Source organism: Cherax quadricarinatus, chromosome 70 (assembly GCF_038502225.1).
Source record: "Cherax quadricarinatus isolate ZL_2023a chromosome 70, ASM3850222v1, whole genome shotgun sequence".
Taxonomy (NCBI): domain Eukaryota; kingdom Metazoa; phylum Arthropoda; class Malacostraca; order Decapoda; family Parastacidae; genus Cherax; species Cherax quadricarinatus.
In genome coordinates this window covers 23,811,217-23,834,088 of record NC_091361.1, presented here as the reverse complement: position 1 = coordinate 23,834,088, position 22,872 = coordinate 23,811,217, and the positions used below count along the sequence as shown (strand labels likewise).

The following is a 22,872-nucleotide window of genomic DNA, read 5'->3' as shown; positions in this document are numbered from 1 at the left end:
GCTTAGTATGCTCACTTAACTGGCCTCAACACGCATCCCATACCCTGCCACGTGACTTTGACTTTATTATTATATTTTCCTGTTTTTATTTACCGCCTTCATCTGAGAATATATTCATTCTAGAATTTTGTGAACTTAGAAAAAATAAGCTCGGAATGATGAAATTCTTAGCTTGCTTATGAAAGATGTATTAAGTTAATGAGGAGATATAAATGAAGTCGTTGATGGGGGAGGTATGAGAGGCGGGAGCGCGACCAATGAGGAGTGTGCGTGGGTCGGTGGGCGGGGCTTGGGCTGCCTGGCCCCTGCCAACACTACATTCATTGTATTAGCCAAGTGGCTGCCGGAGGGGGACGGTTGCGCTCGCTCCACTCTGTGATTGCCCTCTTGCTCAGGGATAGCGCGATGATCAGTGCCATAGTGTGACGCAGAGGTTGGTGGCTTGTGTTAGCCAGTGTTGTGAGTGATGGTGTATTATAGTGTGAGAGTATGATAGTGACGAGGCAGCAGTGAAGCAACACGGGTCGCTGGGCCTCCTTCAGATGCTCAGATAACAGCGGCTCCAGCATGGCGGGCCCCACCAGCGCCCTCGTATGGACACTTGTGGGCGTGTGGGCGGCCTGTGCGTGGGCGGAGTACCCTGTGGTGCTGTCTGAGGATCACCCAGGAGGGCCGCTGAGGTGTGAGAACATCCTCATCCCCGCCTGCCGTGAGGTAGGCTACAACCTCACCTCCATGCCTAACTTAGTGGGCAACGAACTGCAGAAGGACGCAGAGTCGCGCCTCAACTCCTTCAAGCCGCTCATACAGTATGGGTGCTCGTCCCAGCTGCAGTTCTTCCTGTGCTCCATCTACACGCCCATGTGCACGCCCCAGGTACCCACGCCCATCGGACCTTGCAGGGACCTGTGCGAGACTGTTAAGAACCGGTGTTCCCCAGTAATGGCCGAACTGGGGTACCCGTGGCCACACTTCCTTAACTGCTCCAGGTTCCCGCCGGAGAACAACGAAGAGCACATGTGTATGGAGGGCCCCGGGGAGAAGATGCCGCCCCATTCCCCGCCCACCACTTCCCCACGCCCACAGCCGCCTCGCAGGTGTAGTCACTACGCTCACGCCCACAAGTACCGCTACATCAATGCCACGGGCACGTGTGCACCACTATGTCAGGCCAACATTTCCTTCAACACCAGCGACAAGTCTTTCGCGGTGGTGTGGATGACCATATGGGCGGTGGTATGCTTCGCCGTCACCCTCTTCACCGTGCTCTCCTTCCTGCTGGAGGCGGCAGCCTTCAGGTATCCTGAGCGTGCGGCGGTGCACCTTGCTCTCTGCTACAACCTGGTAGCCCTGGGCTACCTGGTGCGGCTAGTGGCGGGTCCTGGCAGGGTGACGTGCCACACTGACCCTGAGCTGGGTATGGTAGCAGTGACTGAGGGTGCCCTACACACCACCTGTGCCCTGGTATTCCTTCTCCTCTACTACTTTACCACCGCCGCCTCCGTCTGGTGAGTACCTGCCACACTAACCTACACAACATTATACTTACAGCGACAACAACCTGAAGAATAAGGCACATGGGTACCACCTGGGTAACTTGGTTACCCAAACTTATTTCTCCACTTATTACACCCCTGTCTTGTATTATGGTATTGGTTCCCGTATAATCTACCTTGTCCATTACTATCAAAATGGTATACAATACCGACAGGTTGGTAGGTAAGACACATAGGCAACAGTTAGGCAACTTTACCCCGAAACGTTTCGCCTACACAGACTTCTTCAGTCGAGTACAGGAAGTAGGCAGGAGCAGTAGAGATGTGAAGACAATGTCATCAGTCCATCACCCTTGAAGTCGTAGATTTAAGGTTGTTTCAGACTATGGAACAGAACTCTTCTTCAGGCTGAGGGACTGACAACTTCAAATCTACGACTTCAAGGGTGATGGACTGATTACATCGTCTTCACATCTCTACTGTTCCTGCCTACTTTCTGTACTCGACTGATGAAGTCTGTGTAGGCGAAACGTTTCAGAGTAAAGTTGCCTAACTGTTGCCTATGTGTCTTACCTACCTACCGTGTTCATAATTACTGTCGCATTTGAAGTTAGGATCTTTACTTAATTCAGGGTATAACTTAACAAATCTTTGAGGACAGCTGTGTTGCAGAGATCTGAGCGAAGCTGCAACACAAACGTCAAATATTTGTTAAGTTATACTATGAATTAAGGAAAGACAAAGCAAATGCGATAATAATTATGGACATAGGAGACACGGAAATTCAGGTACCTCATAAATGTCGCCTCAGTCCTGTACTGAAGAAGACTAGTGCCCAGGCCAGATGCCCAGGAAAAAAGATTTTTGGAAGACTTATTTTTGTCTTTACTGACCACCAGTCTGGCCCCTCGCACGCCTTTCTTACCAAGTTTGTTACTTCACCTGGAATTATGCTCCCATTCCTTGGAGCAAGCAAAACTGCCTCTCACTTTACCAGGTACTACGACTTACGGTTTAGCGAGTTCCTATGAATATATTAATGTTGAATAAGCAATATTTTGTACCCCGACTTTCAGCTGTTGCTGTTGTTTCTCAGTTACTGCTGTTTCACCTCAGCTATACCCCCATCTTATTCCTCATCCTCATATCAGACATAGACAGAGGTACGCACCACAGCACCGTATCATGATGATACTAGGATCTGCATGAGGCTGTCATCTGCTGAGGACGCGGTTAACCTCCAAGAAGATATAAACAAAGTTTTCCAGTGGGCAACGGTAAACAATATGATGTTCAACGAGGACAAATTCCAACTACTCCGTTATGGAAAACTGGAGGAGATAATAACTAGAACAGAGTATACTACAGACTCTGGCCATACAATAGAGCGGAAAAATAATGTAAGGGACCTGGGAGTAGTAATGTCTAAGGATCTCACTTTCAAGGATCACAACAGTGCCACGATCGCAAGTGCAAAGAAAATGATAGGATAGATAATGAGAACGTTCAAAACGAGAGATGCCAAGCCCATGATGATCCTTTTCAAATCACTTGTTTTCTCTAGACTGGAATACTGCTGTACATTAACATCTCCATTCAAAGCAGGTGAAATCGCAGATCTAGAGAGTGTACAGAGATCCTTTACTGCACGTGTAAGTTCTGTCAAGCACCTTAACTACTGGGAACGCTTGGAAGCACTTGACTTGTACTCGTTGGAATGCAGGAGGGAGAGATATATCATAATCTACACTTCGAAAATCCTGGAAGGAATGGTCCCAAATCTGCACACAGAAATCACTCCCTACGAAAGTAAAAGACTGGGCAGGCGATGCAAAATACCCCCAATTAAAAGTAGGGCCGCCATTGGTACACTAAGGGAAAACACCATAAGTGTCCGGGGCCCAAGACTGTTCAACAGCCTCCCATCAAGCATTAGGGGAATTACCAATAAACCCCTGGCTGCCTTCAAGAGAGAGCTGGACAGATACCTAAAGTCAGTGCCGGATCAGCCGGGCTGTGGCTCGTACGTAGGACTGCGTGCGGCCAGCAGTAACAGCCTAGTTGATCAGGCCGTGATCCATCGGGAGGCCTGGTCATGGACCGGGCCGCGGGGGCGTTGATCCCCGGAATAACCTCCAGGTAACCTCCAGGTAGCTCTTCCCGCAGTTTCTTCTCGGCTGTTGCTGCCGTTTCTCAGTTATTGCTACTTTTTCTCAGTTATTGCTGCCGTTTCTCAGTTGTTGCTAATCACTTGTTGCTGCCGTTTCTAATCAGTTGTTGCTGTCGTTTCTCATCAGTTGTTGCTGCCGTTTCTCAGTTGTTGCCGTTTCTCAGTTGTTGCTGCCGTTTCTCAGTTGTTGCTGCCGTTTCTCAGTTGTTGCTGCTGTTTCTCAGTTGTTGGTGCGGTTTCTCAGTTGTTGGTGCCGTTTCTCAGTTGTTGCTGCCGTTTCTCAGTTGTTGGTGCCGTTTCTCAGTTGTTGCTGCCGTTTCTCAGTTGTTGGTGCCGTTTCTCAGTAGTTGCTGCCGTTTCTCAGTTGCTGGTGCCGTTTCTCAGTAGTTGCTGCCGTTTCTCAGTTGTTGGTGCCGTTTCTCAGTTGTTGCTGCCGTTTCTCAGTTGTTGGTGCCGTTTCTCAGTTGTTGCTGCCGTTTCTCAGTTGTTGCTGCCGTTTCTCAGTAGTTGCTGCCGTTTCTCAGTTGTTGGTGCCGTTTCTCAGTAGTTGCTGCCGTTTCTCAGTTGTTGCTGCCGTTTCTCTGTTGTTGCTGCTGTTTCTAATCAGTTGTTTCTGCCGTTTCTCAGTTGTTGCTACCGTTTCTCTGTTGTTGCTGCCGTTTGTAATCAGTTGTTGCTGCCGTTTGTAATCAGTTGTTGCTGCCGTTTCTCAGTTGTTGCTACCGTTTCTCTGTTGTTGCTGCCGTTTGTAATCACTTGTTGCTGCCGTTTGTAATCACTTGTTGCTTCCGTTTCTAATCAGTTGTTTCTGCCGTTTATCAGTTGTTGCTGCCGTTTATCAGTTGTTTCTGCTGTTCATCAGATGTTGCTGCCGTTTATCAGTTGTTGCTGCCGTTTCTCATTTGTTGCTGCCGTTTATCAGTTGTTGCTGCCGTTTCTCAGTTGTTGCTGCCGTTTCTAATCAGTTGTTTCTGCCGTTTTTCAGTTGTTGCTGCCGTTTTTCAGTTGTTGCTGCCGTTTCTCAGTTGTTGGTGCCGTTTCTCAGTTGTTGCTGCCGTTTCTCAGTTGTTGCTGCCGTTTCTCAGTTGTTGGTGCCGTTTCTCAGTTGTTGCTGCCGTTTCTCAGTTGTTGCTGCCGTTTCTCAGTTGTTGCTGCCGTTTCTCAGTTGTTGCTGCTGTTTCTCAGTTGTTGCTGCCGTTTCTCAGTTGTTGCTGCCGTTTCTCAGTTGTTGCTGCCGTTTCTCTGTTGCTGCTGCCGTTTGTAATCAGTTGTTGCTGCCGTTTCTCAGTTGTTGCTGCCGTTTCTCAGTTGTTGCTGCCGTTTCTCAGTTGTTGCTGCCGTTTCTCAGTTGTTGCTGCCGTTTCTCAGTTGTTGCTGCTGTTTCTCAGTTGTTGCTGCTGTTTCTCAGTTGTTGCTGCCGTTTCTCAGTTGTTGCTGCCGTTTCTCAGTTGTTGCTGCCGTTTCTCAGTTGTTGCTGCTGTTTCTCAGTTGTTGCTGCCGTTTCTCAGTTGTTGCTGCTGTTTCTCAGTTGTTGGTGCCGTTTCTCAGTTGTTGCTGCCGTTTCTCAGTTGTTGCTGCCGTTTCTCAGTTGTTGCTGCCGTTTCTCAGTTGTTGCTGCTGTTTCTCATTTGTTGCTGCTGTTTCTCAGTTGTTGCTGCTGTTTCTCATTTGTTGCTGCTGTTTCTCAGTTGTTGCTGCTGTTTCTCAGTTGTTGGTGCCGTTTCTCAGTTGTTGCTGCCGTTTCTCAGTTGTTGGTGCCGTTTCTCAGTTGTTGCTGCTGTTTCTCAGTTGTTGCTGCCGTTTCTCAGTTGTTGCTGCTGTTTCTCAGTTGTTGCTGCCGTTTCTCAGTTGTTGCTGCTGTTTCTCAGTTGTTGCTGCCGTTTCTCAGTTGTTGCTGCTGTTTCTCAGTTGTTGCTGCCGTTTCTCAGTTGTTGCTGCTGTTTCTCAGTTGTTGGTGCCGTTTCTCAGTTGTTGCTGCCGTTTCTCAGTTGTTGCTGCCGTTTCTCAGTTGTTGCTGCCGTTTCTCAGTTGTTGCTGCCGTTTCTCAGTTGTTGGTGCCGTTTCTCAGTTGTTGCTGCCGTTTCTCAGTTGTTGGTGCCGTTTCTCAGTAGTTGCTGCCGTTTCTCAGTTGCTGGTGCCGTTTCTCAGTTGTTGCTGCCGTTTCTCAGTTGTTGGTGCCGTTTCTCAGTAGTTGCTGCCGTTTCTCAGTTGTTGGTGCCGTTTCTCAGTTGTTGCTGCTGTTTCTCAGTTGTTGGTGCCGTTTCTCAGTTGTTGGTGCCGTTTCTCAGTTGTTGCTGCCGTTTCTCAGTTGTTGCTGCCGTTTCTCAGTTGTTGGTGCCGTTTCTCAGTTGTTGCTGTTGTTTCTCAGTTGTTGCTGTTGTTTCTCAGTTGTTGCTGTTGTTTCTCAGTTGTTGCTGTTGTTTCTCAGTTGTTGCTGTTGTTTCTCAGTTGTTGCTGTTGTTTCTCAGTTGTTGCTGTTGTTTCTCAGTTGTTGCTGTTGTTTCTCAGTTGTTCCTGTTGTTTCTCAGTTGTTGCTGCTGTTTCTCAGTTGTTGCTGTTGTTTCTCAGTTGTTACTGCTGTTTCTCAGTTGTTGGTCCTGTTTCTCAGTTGTTGCTGCTGTTTCTCAGTTGTTGGTCCTGTTTCTCAGTTGTTGCTGTTGTTTCTCAGTTGTTACTGCTGTTTCTCAGTTGTTGGTCCTGTTTCTCAGTTGTTGCTGCTGTTTCTCAGTTGTTGGTCCTGTTTCTCAGTTGTTGCTGTTGTTTCTCAGTTGTTGCTGTTGTTTCTCAGTTGTTGCTGTTGTTTCTCAGTTGTTGCTGCTGTTTCTCAGTTGTTGCTGCTGTTTCTCAGTTGTTGCTGCTGTTTCTCAGTTGTTGCTGCTGTTTCTCTGTTGTTGCTGCTGTTTCTCATTTGTTGCTGCTGTTTCTCTGTTGTTGCTGCTGTTTCTCATTTGTTGCTGCTGTTTCTCATTTGTTGCTGCTGTTTCTCAGTTGTTGCTGCTGTTTCTCTGTTGTTGCTGCTGTTTCTCAGTTGTTGCTGCTGTTTCTCAGTTGTTGCTGTTGTTTCTCAGTTGTTGCTGTTGTTTCTCAGTTGTTGCTGTTGTTTCTCAGTTGTTGCTGCTGTTTCTCAGTTGTTGCTGTTGTTTCTCAGTTGTTGCTGTTGTTTCTCAGTTGTTACTGCTGTTTCTCAGTTGTTGGTCCTGTTTCTCAGTTGTTGCTGCTGTTTCTCAGTTGTTGGTCCTGTTTCTCAGTTGTTGCTGTTGTTTCTCAGTTGTTGCTGTTGTTTCTCAGTTGTTGCTGCTGTTTCTCAGTTGTTGCTGTTGTTTCTCAGTTGTTGCTGTTGTTTCTCAGTTGTTGCTGCTGTTTCTCAGTTGTTGGTCCTGTTTCTCAGTTGTTGCTGTTGTTTCTCAGTTGTTGCTGTTGTTTCTCAGTTGTTGCTGTTGTTTCTCAGTTGTTGCTGTTGTTTCTCAGTTGTTGGTCCTGTTTCTCAGTTGTTGCTGCTGTTTCTCAGTTGTTGCTGTTGTTTCTCAGTTGTTGCTGTTGTTTCTCAGTTGTTGCTGTTGTTTCTCAGTTGTTGCTGCTGTTTCTCAGTTGTTGGTCCTGTTTCTCAGTTGTTGCTGTTGTTTCTCAGTTGTTGCTGTTGTTTCTCAGTTGTTGCTGTTGTTTCTCAGTTGTTGCTGTTGTTTCTCAGTTGTTGTTGTTGTTTCTCAGTTGTTGCTGTTGTTTCTCAGTTGTTGCTGCTGTTTCTCAGTTGTTGCTGTTGTTTCTCAGTTGTTGCTGTTGTTTCTCAGTTGTTGCTGTTGTTTCTCAGTTGTTGCTGTTGTTTCTCAGTTGTTGCTGTTGTTTCTCAGTTGTTGCTGTTGTTTCTCAGTTGTTGCTGTTGTTTCTCAGTTGTTGCTGTTGTTTCTCAGTTGTTGCTGTTGTTTCTCAGTTGTTGCTGCTGTTTCTCAGTTGTTGCTGTTGTTTCTCAGTTATTGCTGTTGTTTCTCAGTTGTTGCTGTTGTTTCTCAGTTGTTGCTGCTGTTTCTCAGTTGTTGCTGTTGTTTCTCAGTTGTTGCTGTTGTTTCTCAGTTGTTGCTGTTGTTTCTCAGTTGTTGCTGCTGTTTCTCAGTTGTTGCTGTTGTTTCTCAGTTATTGCTGTTGTTTCTCAGTTGTTGCTGTTGTTTCTCAGTTGTTGCTGCTGTTTCTCAGTTGTTGCTGTTGTTTCTCAGTTGTTGCTGTTGTTTCTCAGTTGTTGCTGTTGTTTCTCAGTTGTTGCTGTTGTTTCTCAGTTGTTGGTCCTGTTTCTCAGTTGTTGCTGTTGTTTCTCAGTTGTTGGTCCTGTTTCTCAGTTGTTGCTGTTGTTTCTCAGTTGTTGCTGTTGTTTCTCAGTTGTTGCTGCTGTTTCTCAGTTGTTGCTGTTGTTTCTCAGTTGTTGCTGTTGTTTCTCAGTTGTTGCTGTTGTTTCTCAGTTGTTGCTGTTGTTTCTCAGTTGTTGCTGTTGTTTCTCAGTTGTTGCTGTTGTTTCTCAGTTGTTGCTGTTGTTTCTCAGTTGTTGCTGCTGTTTCTCAGTTGTTGCTGTTGTTTCTCAGTTATTGCTGTTGTTTCTCAGTTGTTGCTGTTGTTTCTCAGTTGTTGCTGCTGTTTCTCAGTTGTTGCTGTTGTTTCTCAGTTGTTGCTGTTGTTTCTCAGTTGTTGCTGTTGTTTCTCAGTTGTTCCTGTTGTTTCTCAGTTGTTGCTGCTGTTTCTCAGTTGTTGCTGTTGTTTTACAGTTGTTGCTGCTGTTTCTCAGTTATTGCTGTTGTTTCTCAGTTATTGCTGTTGTTTCTCAGTTATTGCTGTTGTTTCTCAGTTGTTGCTGTTGTTTCTCAGTTGTTGCTGCTATTTCTCAGTTGTTGCTGTTGTTTTACAGTTGTTGCTGTTGTTTATCAGTTGTTGCTGCTGTTTCTCAGTTGTTGCTGTTGTTTCTCAGTTGTTGCTGTTGTTTCACAGTTGTTGCTGTTGCTTTACAGTTGTTGCTGTTGTTTTTCAGTTGTTGCTGCCGTTTCTCAGTTGTTGCTGTTGTTTTTCAGTTGTTGCTGCCGTTTCTCAGTTGTTGCTGTTGTTTTTCAGTTGTTGCTGCCGTTTCTCAGTTGTTGCTGTTGTTTCTCAGTTGTTGCTGCCGTTTCTCAGTTGTTGCTGTTGTTTATCAGTTGTTGCTGCCGTTTCTCAGTTGTTGCTGTTGTTTCTCAGTTGTTGCTGTTGTTTCTCAGTTGTTGCTGTTGTTTTTCAGTTGTTGCTGCCGTTTCTCAGTTGTTGCTGTTGTTTCTCAGTTGTTGCTGTTGTTTCTCAGTTGTTGCTGTTGTTTCTCAGTTGTTGCTGTTGTTTTACAGTTGTTGCTGTTGTTTCTCAGTTGTTGCTGTTGTTTCACAGTTGTTGCTGCTGTTTCTCAGTTGTTGCTGTTGTTTCTCAGTTATTGCTGTTGTTTCTCAGTTGTTGCTGTTGTTTCTCAGTTGTTGCTGTTGTTTCTCAGTTGTTGCTGTTGTTTCTCAGTTGTTGCTGTTGTTTCTCAGTTGTTGCTGTTGTTTCTCAGTTGTTGCTGTTGTTTCTCAGTTGTTGCTGCCGTTTCTCAGTTGTTGCTGTTGCTTTACAGTTGTTGCTGTTGTTTTTCAGTTGTTGCTGTTGTTTTTCAGTTGTTGCTGTTGTTTATCAGTTGTTGCTGTTGTTTTTCAGTTGTTGCTGCCGTTTCTCAGTTTTTACTGTTGTTTTACGGTTGTTGCTGTTGTTTATCAGTTGTTGCTGTTGTTTTACAGTTGTTGCTGCAGTTCCTCAGTTGTTGCTGTTGTTTATCAGTTGTTGCTGTTGTTTATCAGTTGTTGCTGTTGTTTCTCAGTTGTTGGTGCTGTTTCTCAGTTGTTGCTGTTGTTTTGCAGTTGTTGCTGTTGTTTCTCAGTTGTTACTGTTGTTTTACAGTTGTTGCTGTTGTTTCACAGTTGTTGCTGTTGTTTTACTGTTGTTGCTGTTGTTCCACAGTTGTTGCTGTTGTTTCTCAGTTGTTGCTGTTGTTTTACTGTTGTTGCTGTTGTTCCACAGTTGTTGCTGTTGTTTCTCAGTTGTTGCTGTTGTTTCTCAGTTGTTGATGTTTTACAGTTGTTGCTGTTGTTTCACAGTTGTTGCTGTTGTTCCACAGTTGTTGCTGTTGTTTTACAGTTGTTGCTGTTGTTTTACTGTTGTTGCTGTTGTTCCACAGTTGATGTTTCACAGTTGTTGCTGTTGTTTCTCAGTTGTTGCTGTTGTTCCACAGTTGTTGCTGTTGTTCCACAGTTGTTGCTGTTGTTTTACAGTTGTTGCTGTTGTTTTACTGTTGTTGCTGTTGTTCCACAGATGTTGCTGTTGTTTCTCAGTTGTTGCTGTTGTTTCTCAGTTGATGTTTTACAGTTGTTGCTGTTGTTTCACAGTTGTTGCTGTTGTTTTACTGTTGTTGCTGTTGTTCCACAGTTGCTGCTGTTGTTCCACAGTTGTTGCTGTTGTTTCTCAGTTGTTGCTGTTGTTTCTCAGTTGTTGATGTTTTACAGTTGTTGCTGTTGTTCCACAGTTGTTGCTGTTGTTCCACAGTTGTTGCTGTTGTTTCTCAGTTGTTGCTGTTGTTTCTCAGTTGTTGATGTTTCACAGTTGTTGCTGTTGTTCCACAGTTGTTGCTGTTGTTTTACAGTTGTTGCTGTTGTTTTACTGTTGTTGCTGTTGTTCCACAGTTGTTGATGTTTCACAGTTGTTGCTGTTGTTTCACAGTTGTTGCTGTTGTTTCACAGTTGTTGCTGTTGTTTCTCAGTTGTTTCTGTTGTTCCACAGTTGTTGCTGTTGTTCCACAGTTGTTGCTGTTCTTTTACAATTGTTGCTGTTGTTTTACTGTTGTTGCTGTTGTTCCACAGATGTTGCTGTTGTTTCTCAGTTGTTGATGTTTTACAGTTGTTGCTGTTGTTTCACAGTTGTTGCTGTTGTTTTACTGTTGTTGCTGTTGTTCCACAGTTGTTGCTGTTGTTTCTCAGTTGTTGCTGTTGTTTTACTGTTGTTGATGTTGTTCCACAGTTGTTGCTGTTGTTTCTCAGTTGTTGCTGTTGTTTCTCAGTTGTTGATGTTTTACAGTTGTTGCTGTTGTTTCACAGTTGTTGCTGTTGTTTTACTGTTGTTGCTGTTGTTCCACAGTTGTTGCTGTTGTTTCACAGTTGTTGCTGTTGTTTTACTGTTGTTGCTGTTGTTCCACAGTTGTTGCTGTTGTTTCACAGTTGTTGCTGTTGTTTTACTGTTGTTGCTGTTGTTCCACAGTTGTTGCTGTTGTTCCACAGTTGTTGCTGTTGTTTCACAGTTGTTGCTGTTGTTTTACTGTTGTTGCTGTTGTTCCACAGTTGTTGCTGTTGTTCCACAGTTGTTGCTGTTGTTTCTCAGTTGTTGCTGTTGTTTCTCAGTTGTTGATGTTTTACAGTTGTTGCTGTTGTTCCACAGTTGTTGCTGTTGTTCCACAGTTGTTGCTGTTGTTCCACAGTTGTTGCTGTTGTTCCACAGTTGTTGCTGTTGTTTTACTGTTGTTGCTGTTGTTCCACAGTTGTTGCTGTTGTTCCACAGTTGTTGCTGTTGTTCCACAGTTGTTGCTGTTGTTCCACAGTTGTTGCTGTTGTTCCACAGTTGTTGCTGTTGTTCCACAGTTGTTGCTGTTGTTCCACAGTTGTTGCTGTTGTTCCACAGTTGTTGCTGTTGTTCCACAGTTGTTGCTGTTGTTCCACAGTTGTTGCTGTTGTTCCACAGTTGTTGCTGTTGTTCCACAGTTGTTGCTGTTGTTCCACAGTTGTTCCTGTTGTTGCACAGTTGTTGCTGTTGTTCCACAGTTGTTCCTGTTGTTGCACAGTTGTTGCTCTTCTTGCCGAATAAGACAAGCGAAAATTTGTGTACGCAATAATTTCGCAAAAAATCATTCTAAACCTAACGAAAAAAAATATATTTCATTGTGTTTGTTTATTATTACATTATTGTAAACTTATCTAAAATATATATAATTGGTTAAGGCTAAATTAAATTGCGCTTGTTATAATAAGGTCAGGTAAGTTTTCTAAGGCTCTTTTGGTACAAAATTATTAATTTTTAAATTAATGTAAATGAAAAAAATAGCTTTAAAATCTATAAGAGAAAATTTCAGAGAGTAGCGGTGGTAGCAGTAGTAGTGGTAGTAGTAGTAGTAGTGGTAGTAGCAGTAGTAGTGGTAGTAGTAGTAGTAGTGGTAGTAGCAGTAGTAGTGGTAGTAGTAGTAGTAGTGGTAGTAGCTGGTGCTAATGGCTGTGGTAGGTGCTAGGTGGCTGTGGTGGTGCTAGTGGCAGGTAGTAGTGCTGGGAGCGTGTGGTGGTGGTGGCGGTAGGTGGTGCTAGGTGGCGGTAGTGGTGGTGGTGGCAGTGGTGGTGTAGTGGCAGGTAGTGGTGGTAGTGGCGGTGGTGGTGCTGGTAGGCGGTAGTGGTGCTAGTGGCAGTGTGGTGCTAGTGGCGGTAGTAGTGCTAGTGGCTGTGGTGGTGCTTGTGGCGGTGGTGGTGCTGGGAGCGGTGGTAGTGGTGGCAGCAGTGGTAGTGGTGGTGGTAGGTGGTGGTAGCGGTAGTGGTGGTGGTAGGCGGTGGTGGTGCTGGTAACGGTGGTAGTGCTGGTAGCGGTGGTAGTGGTAGTGGCAGGTGGTATGGTGGTGCAGGTGGTAGTGCTGGTGGCGGTAGTGGTGCTGGTGGCAGGTAGTGGTGCTAGTGGCTGTGGTGGTGCTTGTGGCGGTGGTGGTGCTAGGGCAGGTAGCAATAGTAGTAACAGTATTAGTGGTAGTAGTGGTAGTAGTAGTGGCAGTAGTAGTAGTGGTAGTAGCAGTAGCAATGGTAGTAGTGGTAGTAGTAGCAGTGGTAGTAGTAGTAGTGGTAGTAGCAGTAGCAATGGTAGTAGTGGTAGTAACTGTGGTGAGACAGGTTGAGTTAGGGAGAACTTGTCAACATGGTGTTACAGTGGTCTCCAGTATAAGTAATATCCTGTTGATTAGCAATTTGGAAATAGTTTAACTTCTGGACTTTTAATGGATAGAGTTACTGGCAGCAGTTGGGGCAGCTTCAATATACCTTCACCGTCTTAAATCTTCCTTAATTACTAGTCAAGCCTCACTGAATTTCCTGAGGTCTCCAACATCGTCCCTCTTGATCACAGGCGTTTCTGTGGTCATTACTGCTGCTGCCTTTTTGTGTTGTCTGATCCTAAGATCCAGAGGTCTGGCGCTTTCCCCCCACATGTATATACTCCTGCGCTTCTTCCAGAGTTTTCTTGGGTTTTTGTACTAGGTTGAAGGGCTGGTAGATATTTTAGGCAGTTTCTTGTCAGAAATTATAGAAATGTTAGTTGTAACGTCGCTGACAGGTAAAAACGATGCGACTTCAAGGTTTTTCTTCAACTTGATTGGTGGTGGTTTTGTTGAGGATGCATGTTGCACGTTTCCTGCTGTCACGTGTGAAGTGTAGGGGGAAGTGTAAGGGGAAGTGCAGGGGGAAGTGTAGGGGGAAGTGTAGGGGGAAGTGTAGGGGGAAGTGTAGGGGGAAGTGTAAGGGGAAGTGTAGGGGGAAGTGTAGGGGGAAGTGTAGGGGGAAGTGTAGGGGGAAGTGTAGGGGGAAGTGTAGGGGGAAGTGTAAGGGGAAGTGTAGGGGGAAGTGTAGGGGGAAGTGTAGGGGGAAGTGTAAGGGGAAGTGTAAGGGGAAGTGTAGGGGGAAGTGTAGGGGGAAGTGTAGGGGGAAGTGTAGGGGGAAGTGTAGGGGGAAGTGTAAGGGGAAGTGTAGGGGGAAGTGTAGGGGGAAGTGTAAGGGGAAGTGTAGGGGGAAGTGTAGGGGGAAGTGTACGGGGAAGTGTAAGGGGCAGTGTAGGGGGAAGTGTAGGGGGAAGTGTAGGGGGAAGTGTAGGGGGAAGTGTAAGGGGAAGTGTAGGGGGAAGTGTAAGGGGAAGTGTAAGGGGAAGTGTAAGGGGAAGTGTAGGGGGAAGTGTAGGGGGAAGTGTAGGGGGAAGTGTAAGGGGAAGTGTAGGGGGAAGTGTAAGGGGAAGTGTAGGGGGAAGTGTAGGGGGAAGTGTAGGGGGAAGTGTAAGGGGAAGTGTAAGGGGAAGTGTAGGGGGAAGTGTACCGAACTAAAAGAATGCATGTGCGTTCTTCGGGGAACCGCGGACTGGAAATTCTGGTGTGTGATAAAATAGATGTGGAGGAAACAGCCAGATCTCTGGATATTAACATCAGGTGAACATAACGCCTGCAACAGTGAACATAACGCCTGCAACAGTGAACATAACGCTTGCAACAGTGAACATAACGCCTGCAACAGTGAACATAACGCTTGCAACAGTGAACATAACTCTTGCAACAGTGAACATAACGCTTGCAACAGTGAACATAACTCTTGCAACAGTGAACATAACGCTTGCAACAGTGAACATAACGCTTGCAACAGTGAACATAACGCTTGCAACAGTGAACATAACGCTTGCAACAGTGAACATAACGCTTGCAACAGTGAACATAACGCTTGCAACAGTGAACATAACGCTTGCAACAGTGAACATAACGCTTGCAACAGTGAACATAACGCAACAGTGAACATAACGCTTGCAACAGTCAACATAACGCTTCCAACAGTGAACATAACGCTTGCAACAGTGAACATAACGCTTGCAACAGTGAACATAACGCTTGCAACAGTGAACATAACGCTTGCAACAGTGAACATAACGCTTGCAACAGTGAACATAACGCTTGCAACAGTGAACATAACGCTTGCAACAGTGAACATAACGCTCTTGCAACAGTGAACATAACGCTTGCAACAGTGAACATAACGCTTGCAACAGTGAACATAACGCTTGCAACAGTGAACATAACGCTTGCAACAGTGAACATAACGCTTGCAACAGTGAACATAACGCTTGCAACAGTGAACATAACGCTTCCAACAGTGAACATAACGCTTGCAACAGTGAACATAACGCTTGCAACAGTGAACATAACTCTTGCAACAGTGAACATAACGCTTGCAACAGTGAACATAACGCTTGCAACAGTGAACATAACGCTTGCAACAGTGAACATAACTCTTGCAACAGTGAACATAACTCTTGCAACAGTGAACATAACGCTTGCAACAGTGAACATAACGCTTGCAACAGTGAACATAACTCTTGCAACAGTGAACATAACGCTTGCAACAGTGAACATAACGCTTGCAACAGTGAACATAACGCTTGCAACAGTGAACATAACGCTTGCAACAGTGAACATAACGCTTGCAACAGTGAACATAACGCTTGCAACAGTGAACATAACGCTTGCAACAGTGAACATAACGCTTGCAACAGTGAACATAACGCTTGCAACAGTGAACATAACGCTTGCAACAGTGAACATAACGCTTGCAACAGTGAACATAACGCTTGCAACAGTGAACATAACGCTTGCAACAGGGAACATAACACTTGCAACAGTGCACATAACGCTTGCAACATTGCACATAACGCTTGCAACAATGAACATAACGCTTGCAACAGTGAACGTAGCGCTTGCAACAGGGAACATAACGCTTGCAACAGTGAACATAACGCTTGCAACAGTGAACATAACGCTTGCAACAGTGAACATAACGCTTGCAACAGTGAACATAACGCTTGCAACAGTGAACATAACGCTTGCAACAGTGAACATAACGCTTGCAACAGTGAACATAACGCTTGCAACAGGGAACATAACGCTTGCAACAGTGAACATAAAGCTTGCAACAATGAACATAACGCTTGCAACAGGAACATAACGCTTGCAACAGGGAACATAAAGCTTGCAACAATGAACATAACGCTTGCAACAGGAACATAACGCTTGCAGCAGTGAACACAACGCTTGCAACAGTGAACATAACGCTTGCAACAGTGAACATAACGCTTGCAACAGTGAACATAACGCTTGCAACAGTGAACATAACGAACATAACGCTTGCAACAGTGAACATAACGCTTGCAACAGTGAACATAACGCTTGCAACAGTGAACATAACGCGTGCAACAGTGAACATAACGCTTGCAACAGTGAACATAACGCTTGCAACAGTGAACATAACGCTTGCAACAGTGAACATAACGCTTGCAACAGTGAACATAACGCTTGCAACAGTGAACATAACGCTTGCAACAGTGAACATAACGCTTGCAACAGTGAACATAACGCTTGCAACAGTGAACATAACGCTTGCAACAGTGAACATAACGCTTGCAACAGTGAACATAACGCTTGCAACAGTGAACATAACGCTTGCAACAGTGAACATAACGCTTGCAACAGTGAACATAACGCTTGCAACAGTGAACATAACGCTTGCAACAGTGAACATAACGCTTGCAACAGTGAACATAACGCTTGCAACAGTGAACATAACGCTTGCAACAGTGAACATAACGCTTGCAACAGTGAACATAACGCTTGCAACAGTGAACATAACGCTTGCAACAGTGAACATAACGCTTGCAACAGTGAACATAACGCTTGCAACAGTGAACATAACGCTTGCAACAGTGAACATAACGCTTGCAACAGTGAACATAACGCTTGCAACAGTGAACATAACGCTTGCAACAGTGAACATAACGCTTGCAACAGTGAACATAACGCTTGCAACAGTGAACATAACGCTTGCAACAGTGAACATAACGCTTGCAACAGTGAACATAACGCTTGCAACAGTGAACATAACGCTTGCAACAGTGAACATAACGCTTGCAACAGTGAACATAACGCTTGCAACAGTGAACATAACGCTTGCAACAGTGAACATAACGCTTGCAACAGTGAACATAACGCTTGCAACAGTGAACATAACGCTTGCAACAGTGAACATAACGCTTGCAACAGTGAACATAACGCTTGCAACAGTGAACATAACGCTTGCAACAGTGAACATAACGCTTGCAACAGTGAACATAACGCTTGCAACAGTGAACATAACGCTTGCAACAGTGAACATAACGCTTGCAACAGTGAACATAACGCTTGCAACAGTGAACATAACGCTTGCAACAGTGAACATAACGCTTGCAACAGTGAACATAACGCTTGCAACAGTGAACATAACGCTTGCAACAGTGAACATAACGCTTGCAACAGTGAACATAACGCTTGCAACAGTGAACATAACGCTTGCAACAGTGAACATAACGCTTGCAACAGTGAACATAACGCTTGCAACAGTGAACATAACGCTTGCAACAGTGAACATAACGCTTGCAACAGTTAACATAACGCTTGCAACAGTGAACATAACGCTTGCAACAGTGAACATAACGCTTGCAACAGTGAACATAACGCTTGCAACAGTGAACATAACGCTTGCAACAGTGAACATAACGCTTGCAACAGTGAACATAACGCTTGCAACAGTGAACATAACGCTTGCAACAGTGAACATAACGCTTGCAACAGTGAACATAACGCTTGCAACAGTGAACATAACGCTTGCAACAGTGAACATAACGCTTGCAACAGTGAACATAACTCTTGCAACAGTGAACGTAACGCTTGCAACAGTGAACATAACGCTTGCAACAGTGAACATAACGCTTGCAACAGTGAACATAACGCTTGCAACAGTGAACATAACGCTTGCAACAGTGAACATAACGCTTGCAACAGTGAACATAACGCCTGCAACAGTGAACATAACGCTTGCAACAGTGAACATAACGCTTGCAACAGTGAACATAACGCTTGCAACAGTGAACATAACGCTTGCAACAGTGAACATAACGCTTGCAACAGTGAACATAACGCTTGCAACAGTGAACATAACGCTTGCAACAGTGAACATAACGCTTGCAACAGTGAACATAACGCATGCAACAGTGAACATAACGCTTGCAACAGGGAACATAACACTTGCAACAGTGTACATAACGCAACAGTGAACATAACGCTTGCAACCGGGAACACAACGCTTGCAACAGTGAACATAACGCTTGCAACAGTGAACATAACGCTTGCCACAGTGAACATAACGCTTGCAACAGTGAATATAACGCTTGCAACAGTGAACATAACGCTTGCAACAGGGAACACAACGCTTGCAACAGTGAATATAACGCTTGCAACAGTGAACATAACACTTGCAACGGTGAACATAACGCTTGCAACAGGGAACACAACGCTTGCAACAGTGAATATAACGCTTGCAACGGTGAACATAACGCTTGCAACAGTGAACATAACGCTTGCAACAGTGAACGTAGCGCTTGCAACAGGGAACATAACGCTTGCAACAGTGATAACGCTTGCAACAGTGAACATAACGCTTGCAACAGTGAACATAACGCTTGCAACAATGAACATAACGCTTGCAACAGGAACATAACGCTTGCAACAGTGAACATAACGCTTGCAACAGGGAACATAAAGCTTGCAACAATGAACATAACGCTTGCAACAGGAACATAACGCTTGCAACAGTGAACACAACGCTTGCAACAGTGAACATAACGCTTGCAACAGTGAACATAACGCTTGCAACAGTGAACACAACGTTTGCAACAGTGAACATAACGCTTCCAACAGGGAACACAACTGCACGTTCCAGTGTTCACTGTGGAGGAGTGTTGAGGACGCTAAGGTAAGCTAAGTGGAAGACGCGAGGACAGAGGTCAGGTAAGTGGAAGACACGAGGACAGAGGTCAGGTAAGTGGAAGACGCGAGGACAGAGGTCAGGTAAGTAGAAGACGCGAGGACAGAGGTCAGGTAAGTGGAAGACGCGAGGACAGAGGTCAGGTAAGTGGAAGACGCGAGGACAGAGGTCAGGTAAGTAGAAGACGCGAGGACAGAGGTCAGGTAAGTGGAAGACGCGAGGACAGAGGTCAGGTAAGTGGAAGACGCGAGGACAGAGGTCAGGTAAGTGGAAGACGCGAGGACAGAGGTCAGGTAAGTGGAAGACGCGAGGACAGAGGTCAACTAAGTGGAAGGCGCGAGGACAGAGGTCAAGTAAGTGGAAGACGCGAGGACAGAGGTCAGGTAAGTGGAAGACGCGAGGACAGAGGTCAGGTAAGTGGAAGACGCGAGGGCAGAGGTCGGGTAAGTGGAAGACGCGAGGACAGAGGTCAGGTAAGTGGAAGACGCGAGGACAGAGCTCAGGTGATTGGAAGACGCGAGGACAGAGGTCAGGTAAGTGGAAGACGCGAGGACAGAGGTCAGGTAAGTAGAAGACGCGAGGACAGAGATAAGGTAAGTGGAAGACGCGAGGACAGAGGTCAGGTAAGTGAAAGACGCGAGGACAGAGCTCAGGTAAGTGGAAGACGCGAGGACACATGTCAGGTAAGTGGAAGACGCGAGGACAGAGGTCAGGTAAGTGGAAGACGCGAGGACAGAGCTCAGGTGATTGGAAGACGCGAGGACAGAGGTCAGGTAAGTGGAAGACGCGAGGACAGAGCTCAGGTGATTGGAAGACGCGAGGACAGAGGTCAGGTAAGTGGAAGACGCGAGGACAGAGGTCAGGTAAGTGGAAGACGCGAGGACAGAGCTCAGGTGATTGGAAGACGCGAGGACAGAGGTCAGGTAAGTGGAAGACGCAAGGACAGAGGTCAGGTAAGTGGAAGACGCGAGGACAGAGGTCAGGTAAGTGGAAGACGCGAGGAAGAGGTCAGGTAAATGGAAGACGCGAGAACAGAGGTCAGGTAAGTGGAAGACGCGAGGATAGAGATCAGGTAAGTGAAAGACGCGAGGACACATGTCAGGTAAGTGGAAGACGCGAGGACAGAGGTCAGGTCAGTGGAAGACGCGAGGACAGAGGTCAGCTAAGTGGAAGACACGAGGACAGAGGTCAGGTAAGTGGAAGACGCGAGGGCAGAGGTCAGGTAAGTGGAAGACGCGAGGACAGAGGTCAGGTGAGTGGAAGACGCGAGGACAGAGGTCAGGTAAGTGGAAGACGCGAGGACAGAGGTCAGGTAAGTGGAAGACGCGAGGACAGAGGTCAGGTAAGTGGAAGACGCGAGGACAGAGGTCAGGTAAGTGGAAGACGCGAGGACAGAGCTCAGGTCAGTGGAAGACGCGAGGGCAGAGGTCAGGTAAGTGGAAGACGCGAGGACAGAGGTCAGGTGAGTGGAAGACGCGAGGACAGAGGTCAGGTAAGTGGAAGACGCGAGGACAGAGGTCAGGTAAGTGGAAGACGCGAGGACAGAGGTCAGGTAAGTGGAAGACGCGAGGACAGAGCTCAGGTCAGTGGAAGACGCGAGGACAGATATCAGGTAAATGGAAGACGCGAGGACAGCGGTCAGGTAAGTGGAAGACGCGAGGACAGAGGTCAGGTAAGTGGAAGACGCGAGGACAGAGGTCAGGTAAGTGGAAGACGCGAGGACAGAGGTCAGGTAAGTGGAAGACGCGAGGACAGAGGTCAGGTAAGTGGAAGACGCGAGGACAGAGGTCAGGTCAGTGGAAGACGCGAGGACAGAGCTCAGGCCAGTTGAAGACGCGAGGACAGAGGTCAGGTAAGTGGAAGACGCGAGGACAGAGGTCAGGTAAGTGGAAGACGCGAGGACAGAGGTCAGGTAAGTGGAAGACGCGAGGACAGAGGTCAGGTAAGTGGAAGACGCGAGGACAGAGGTCAGGTAAGTGGAAGACGCGAGGACAGAGGTTACGTAAGTGGAAGACGCGAGGACAGAGGTCAGGTAAGTGGAAGACGCGAGGACAGAGGTCAGGTAAGTGGAAGACGCGAGGACAGAGGTCAGGTAAGTGGAAGACGCGAGGACAGAGGTCAAGTAAGTGGAAGACGCGAGGACAGAGGTCAGGTAAGTGGAAGACGCGAGGACAGAGGTCAAGTAAGTGGAAGACGCGAGGACAGAGGTCAGGTCAGTGGAAGACGCGAGGACAGAGGTCAAGTAAGTGGAAGACGCGAGGACAGAGGTCAAGTAAGTGGAAGACGCGAGGACAGAGGCCAAGTAAGTGGAAGACGCGAGGACAGAGGTCAAGTAAGTGGAAGACGCGAGGACAGAGGTCAAGTAAGTGGAAGACGCGAGGACAGAGGTCAGTAAGTGGAAGACGCGAGGACAGAGGTCAGGTAAGTGGAAGACGCGAGGACAGAGGTAATTATGACGTAGACTCAGAAGGTGGCGTTGTGCACCCTGTCATCCCCGTGCACTGTGCACCCGGTCATCCCCGTGCTGTGCATCCGGTCATCCCCGTGCACTGTGCACCCGGTCATCCCCGTGCTGTGCACCCGGTCATCCTCGAGCTGTGCACCCGGTCATCCCCGTGCTGTGCACACAGTCAACTTTGGTGGTAATTATGACGTAGACTTAGAAGGTGGCGTTGTGCACCCGGTCATCCCCGTGCTGTGCACCCGGTCATCCCCGTGCTGTGCACCCGGTCATCCCCGTGCTGTGCACCCGGTCATCCCCGTGCTGTGCACCCGGTCATCCCCGTGCACTGTGCACCCGGTTATCCCAGTGCACTGTGCACCCGGTCATCCCCGTGCACTGTGCACCCGGTCATCCCCGTGCACTGTGCACCCGGTCATCCCCGTGCACTGTGCACCCGGTTATCCCAGTGCACTGTGCACCCGGTCATCCCCGTGCACTGCGCACCCGGTCATCCCCGTGCACTGTGCATCCGGTTATCTCCGTGCACTGTGCACCCAGTCATCCCTGTGCACTGTGCACCCGGTCATCCCCGTGCACTGTGCACCCGGTAATCCTCGTGCACTGTGCACCCGGTCATCCCCGTGCACTGTACACCCAGTCATCCCCGTGCAGTGTGCACCTAGTCATCCCCGTGCACTGTGCACCCGGTCATCCCCATGCACTGTGCACCCGGTCATCCCCGTGCACTGTGCACCCAGTCATCCCCGTGCACTGTCCACCTAGTCATCACCGTGCACCAAGTCATCACTGTGCACCCAGTCAGCCTCGTGCACTGTGCACCTAGTCATTCCCGTGCACTGTGCACCCAGTCATCCCCGTGTACTGTCCACCTAGTCATCACCGTGCACCCAATCATCACCGTGCACCCAGTCATCACCGTGCACCCCGTCATCACTGTGCACCCAGTCAGTCTCGTGCAGTATGCATCCGGTCATCCCCGTGCACTGTGCACCCAGTCAACCCCGTGCACTATGCACCCAGTCAACCCCGTGCACTGTGCACCCAGTCAACCCCGTGCACTGTGCACCCAGTCAACCCCGTGCACTGTGCACCCAGTCAACCCCGTGCACTGTGCACCCAGTCAACCCCGTGCACTGTGCACCCAGTCAACCCCGTGCACTGTGCACCCAGTCAACCCCGTGCACTGTGCACCCAGTCAACCCCTTGCACCCGGTCATCACTGTGCACCCAATCATCACTGTGCACCCAGTCAGCTTCCTGCAGTGTGCACCCGGTCATCCCCATGGACTGTGCACCCAGTCAGCCCCGTGCACTGTGCACCCAATCAGCCTCTTGCACCTAGTCATCACCGTGCACCCAGTCATCACTGTGCACCCAGTCATCACTGTGCACCCAGTCAGCCTCGTGCAGTGTGCACCCGGTCATCCCCATGGATTGTGCACCCAGTCAGCCCCGTGCACTGTGCACCCAATCAGCCTTGTGCACCCAGTCATCACCGTGCACCCAATCATCACTGTGCACCCAGTCAGCCTCGTGCAGTGTGCACCCGGTCATCCCCATGGACTGTGCACCCAGCCATCACCGTGCACCCAGTCATCACTGTGCACCCAGTCATCACTGTGCACCCAATCAGCCTCGTGCACCCAGTCAGATATTGTGCACAAATTGTGTACGTGTTAGAGGTGTGTGTGTGTGTGTGTTAGAGGTGTGTGTATGTATACTTATTTGTGGTTGCGGCGGTCGAGTCACAGCTCTTAACCCTGCCACTTCACTGGTCACTATTAGATCCACTGTCTGTCCCATGAGCGGTATCGTACCTCTTCTTAAAGCTATGTATGGATCCTTCCTCCACTGAAATTGCAGGTCTAGAGAATGAACGGAGAACCTCTATTGCACATGTAAGTTCCATCACACACAAACTACTGGGAACACCTGGAAGCACTTGCACTCACTGGAGCGCAGGCGAGAGAGATACATCATAATTTACACTTGGAAAATCATGGAAGGAATGGTCCCGAATCTGCACACACAAATAACTCCCTACGAAAGCAAAAGACCGGGCAGGCGGTGAAAAAAAAAAATTGGTATAAACCTTGG

At 47.4% G+C, this 22,872-nt stretch overlaps 1 protein-coding gene across 1 annotated transcript in view; it reads left to right on the top strand.

Moving 5' to 3' along the window:
- The first annotated feature begins 318 nt into the window (after window positions 1–318).
- LOC128692681 (frizzled-4-like) overlaps window positions 319–22,872 on the top strand; it is a 513,435-nt gene continuing 490,881 nt past the window's right edge. The window contains exon 1 of the mRNA XM_053782329.2: window positions 319–1,508. Within this exon, the coding sequence (XP_053638304.2) occupies window positions 568–1,508 (941 nt within the window). The 5' untranslated portion in view covers window positions 319–567. The remainder of the gene's footprint in view (window positions 1,509–22,872) is intronic.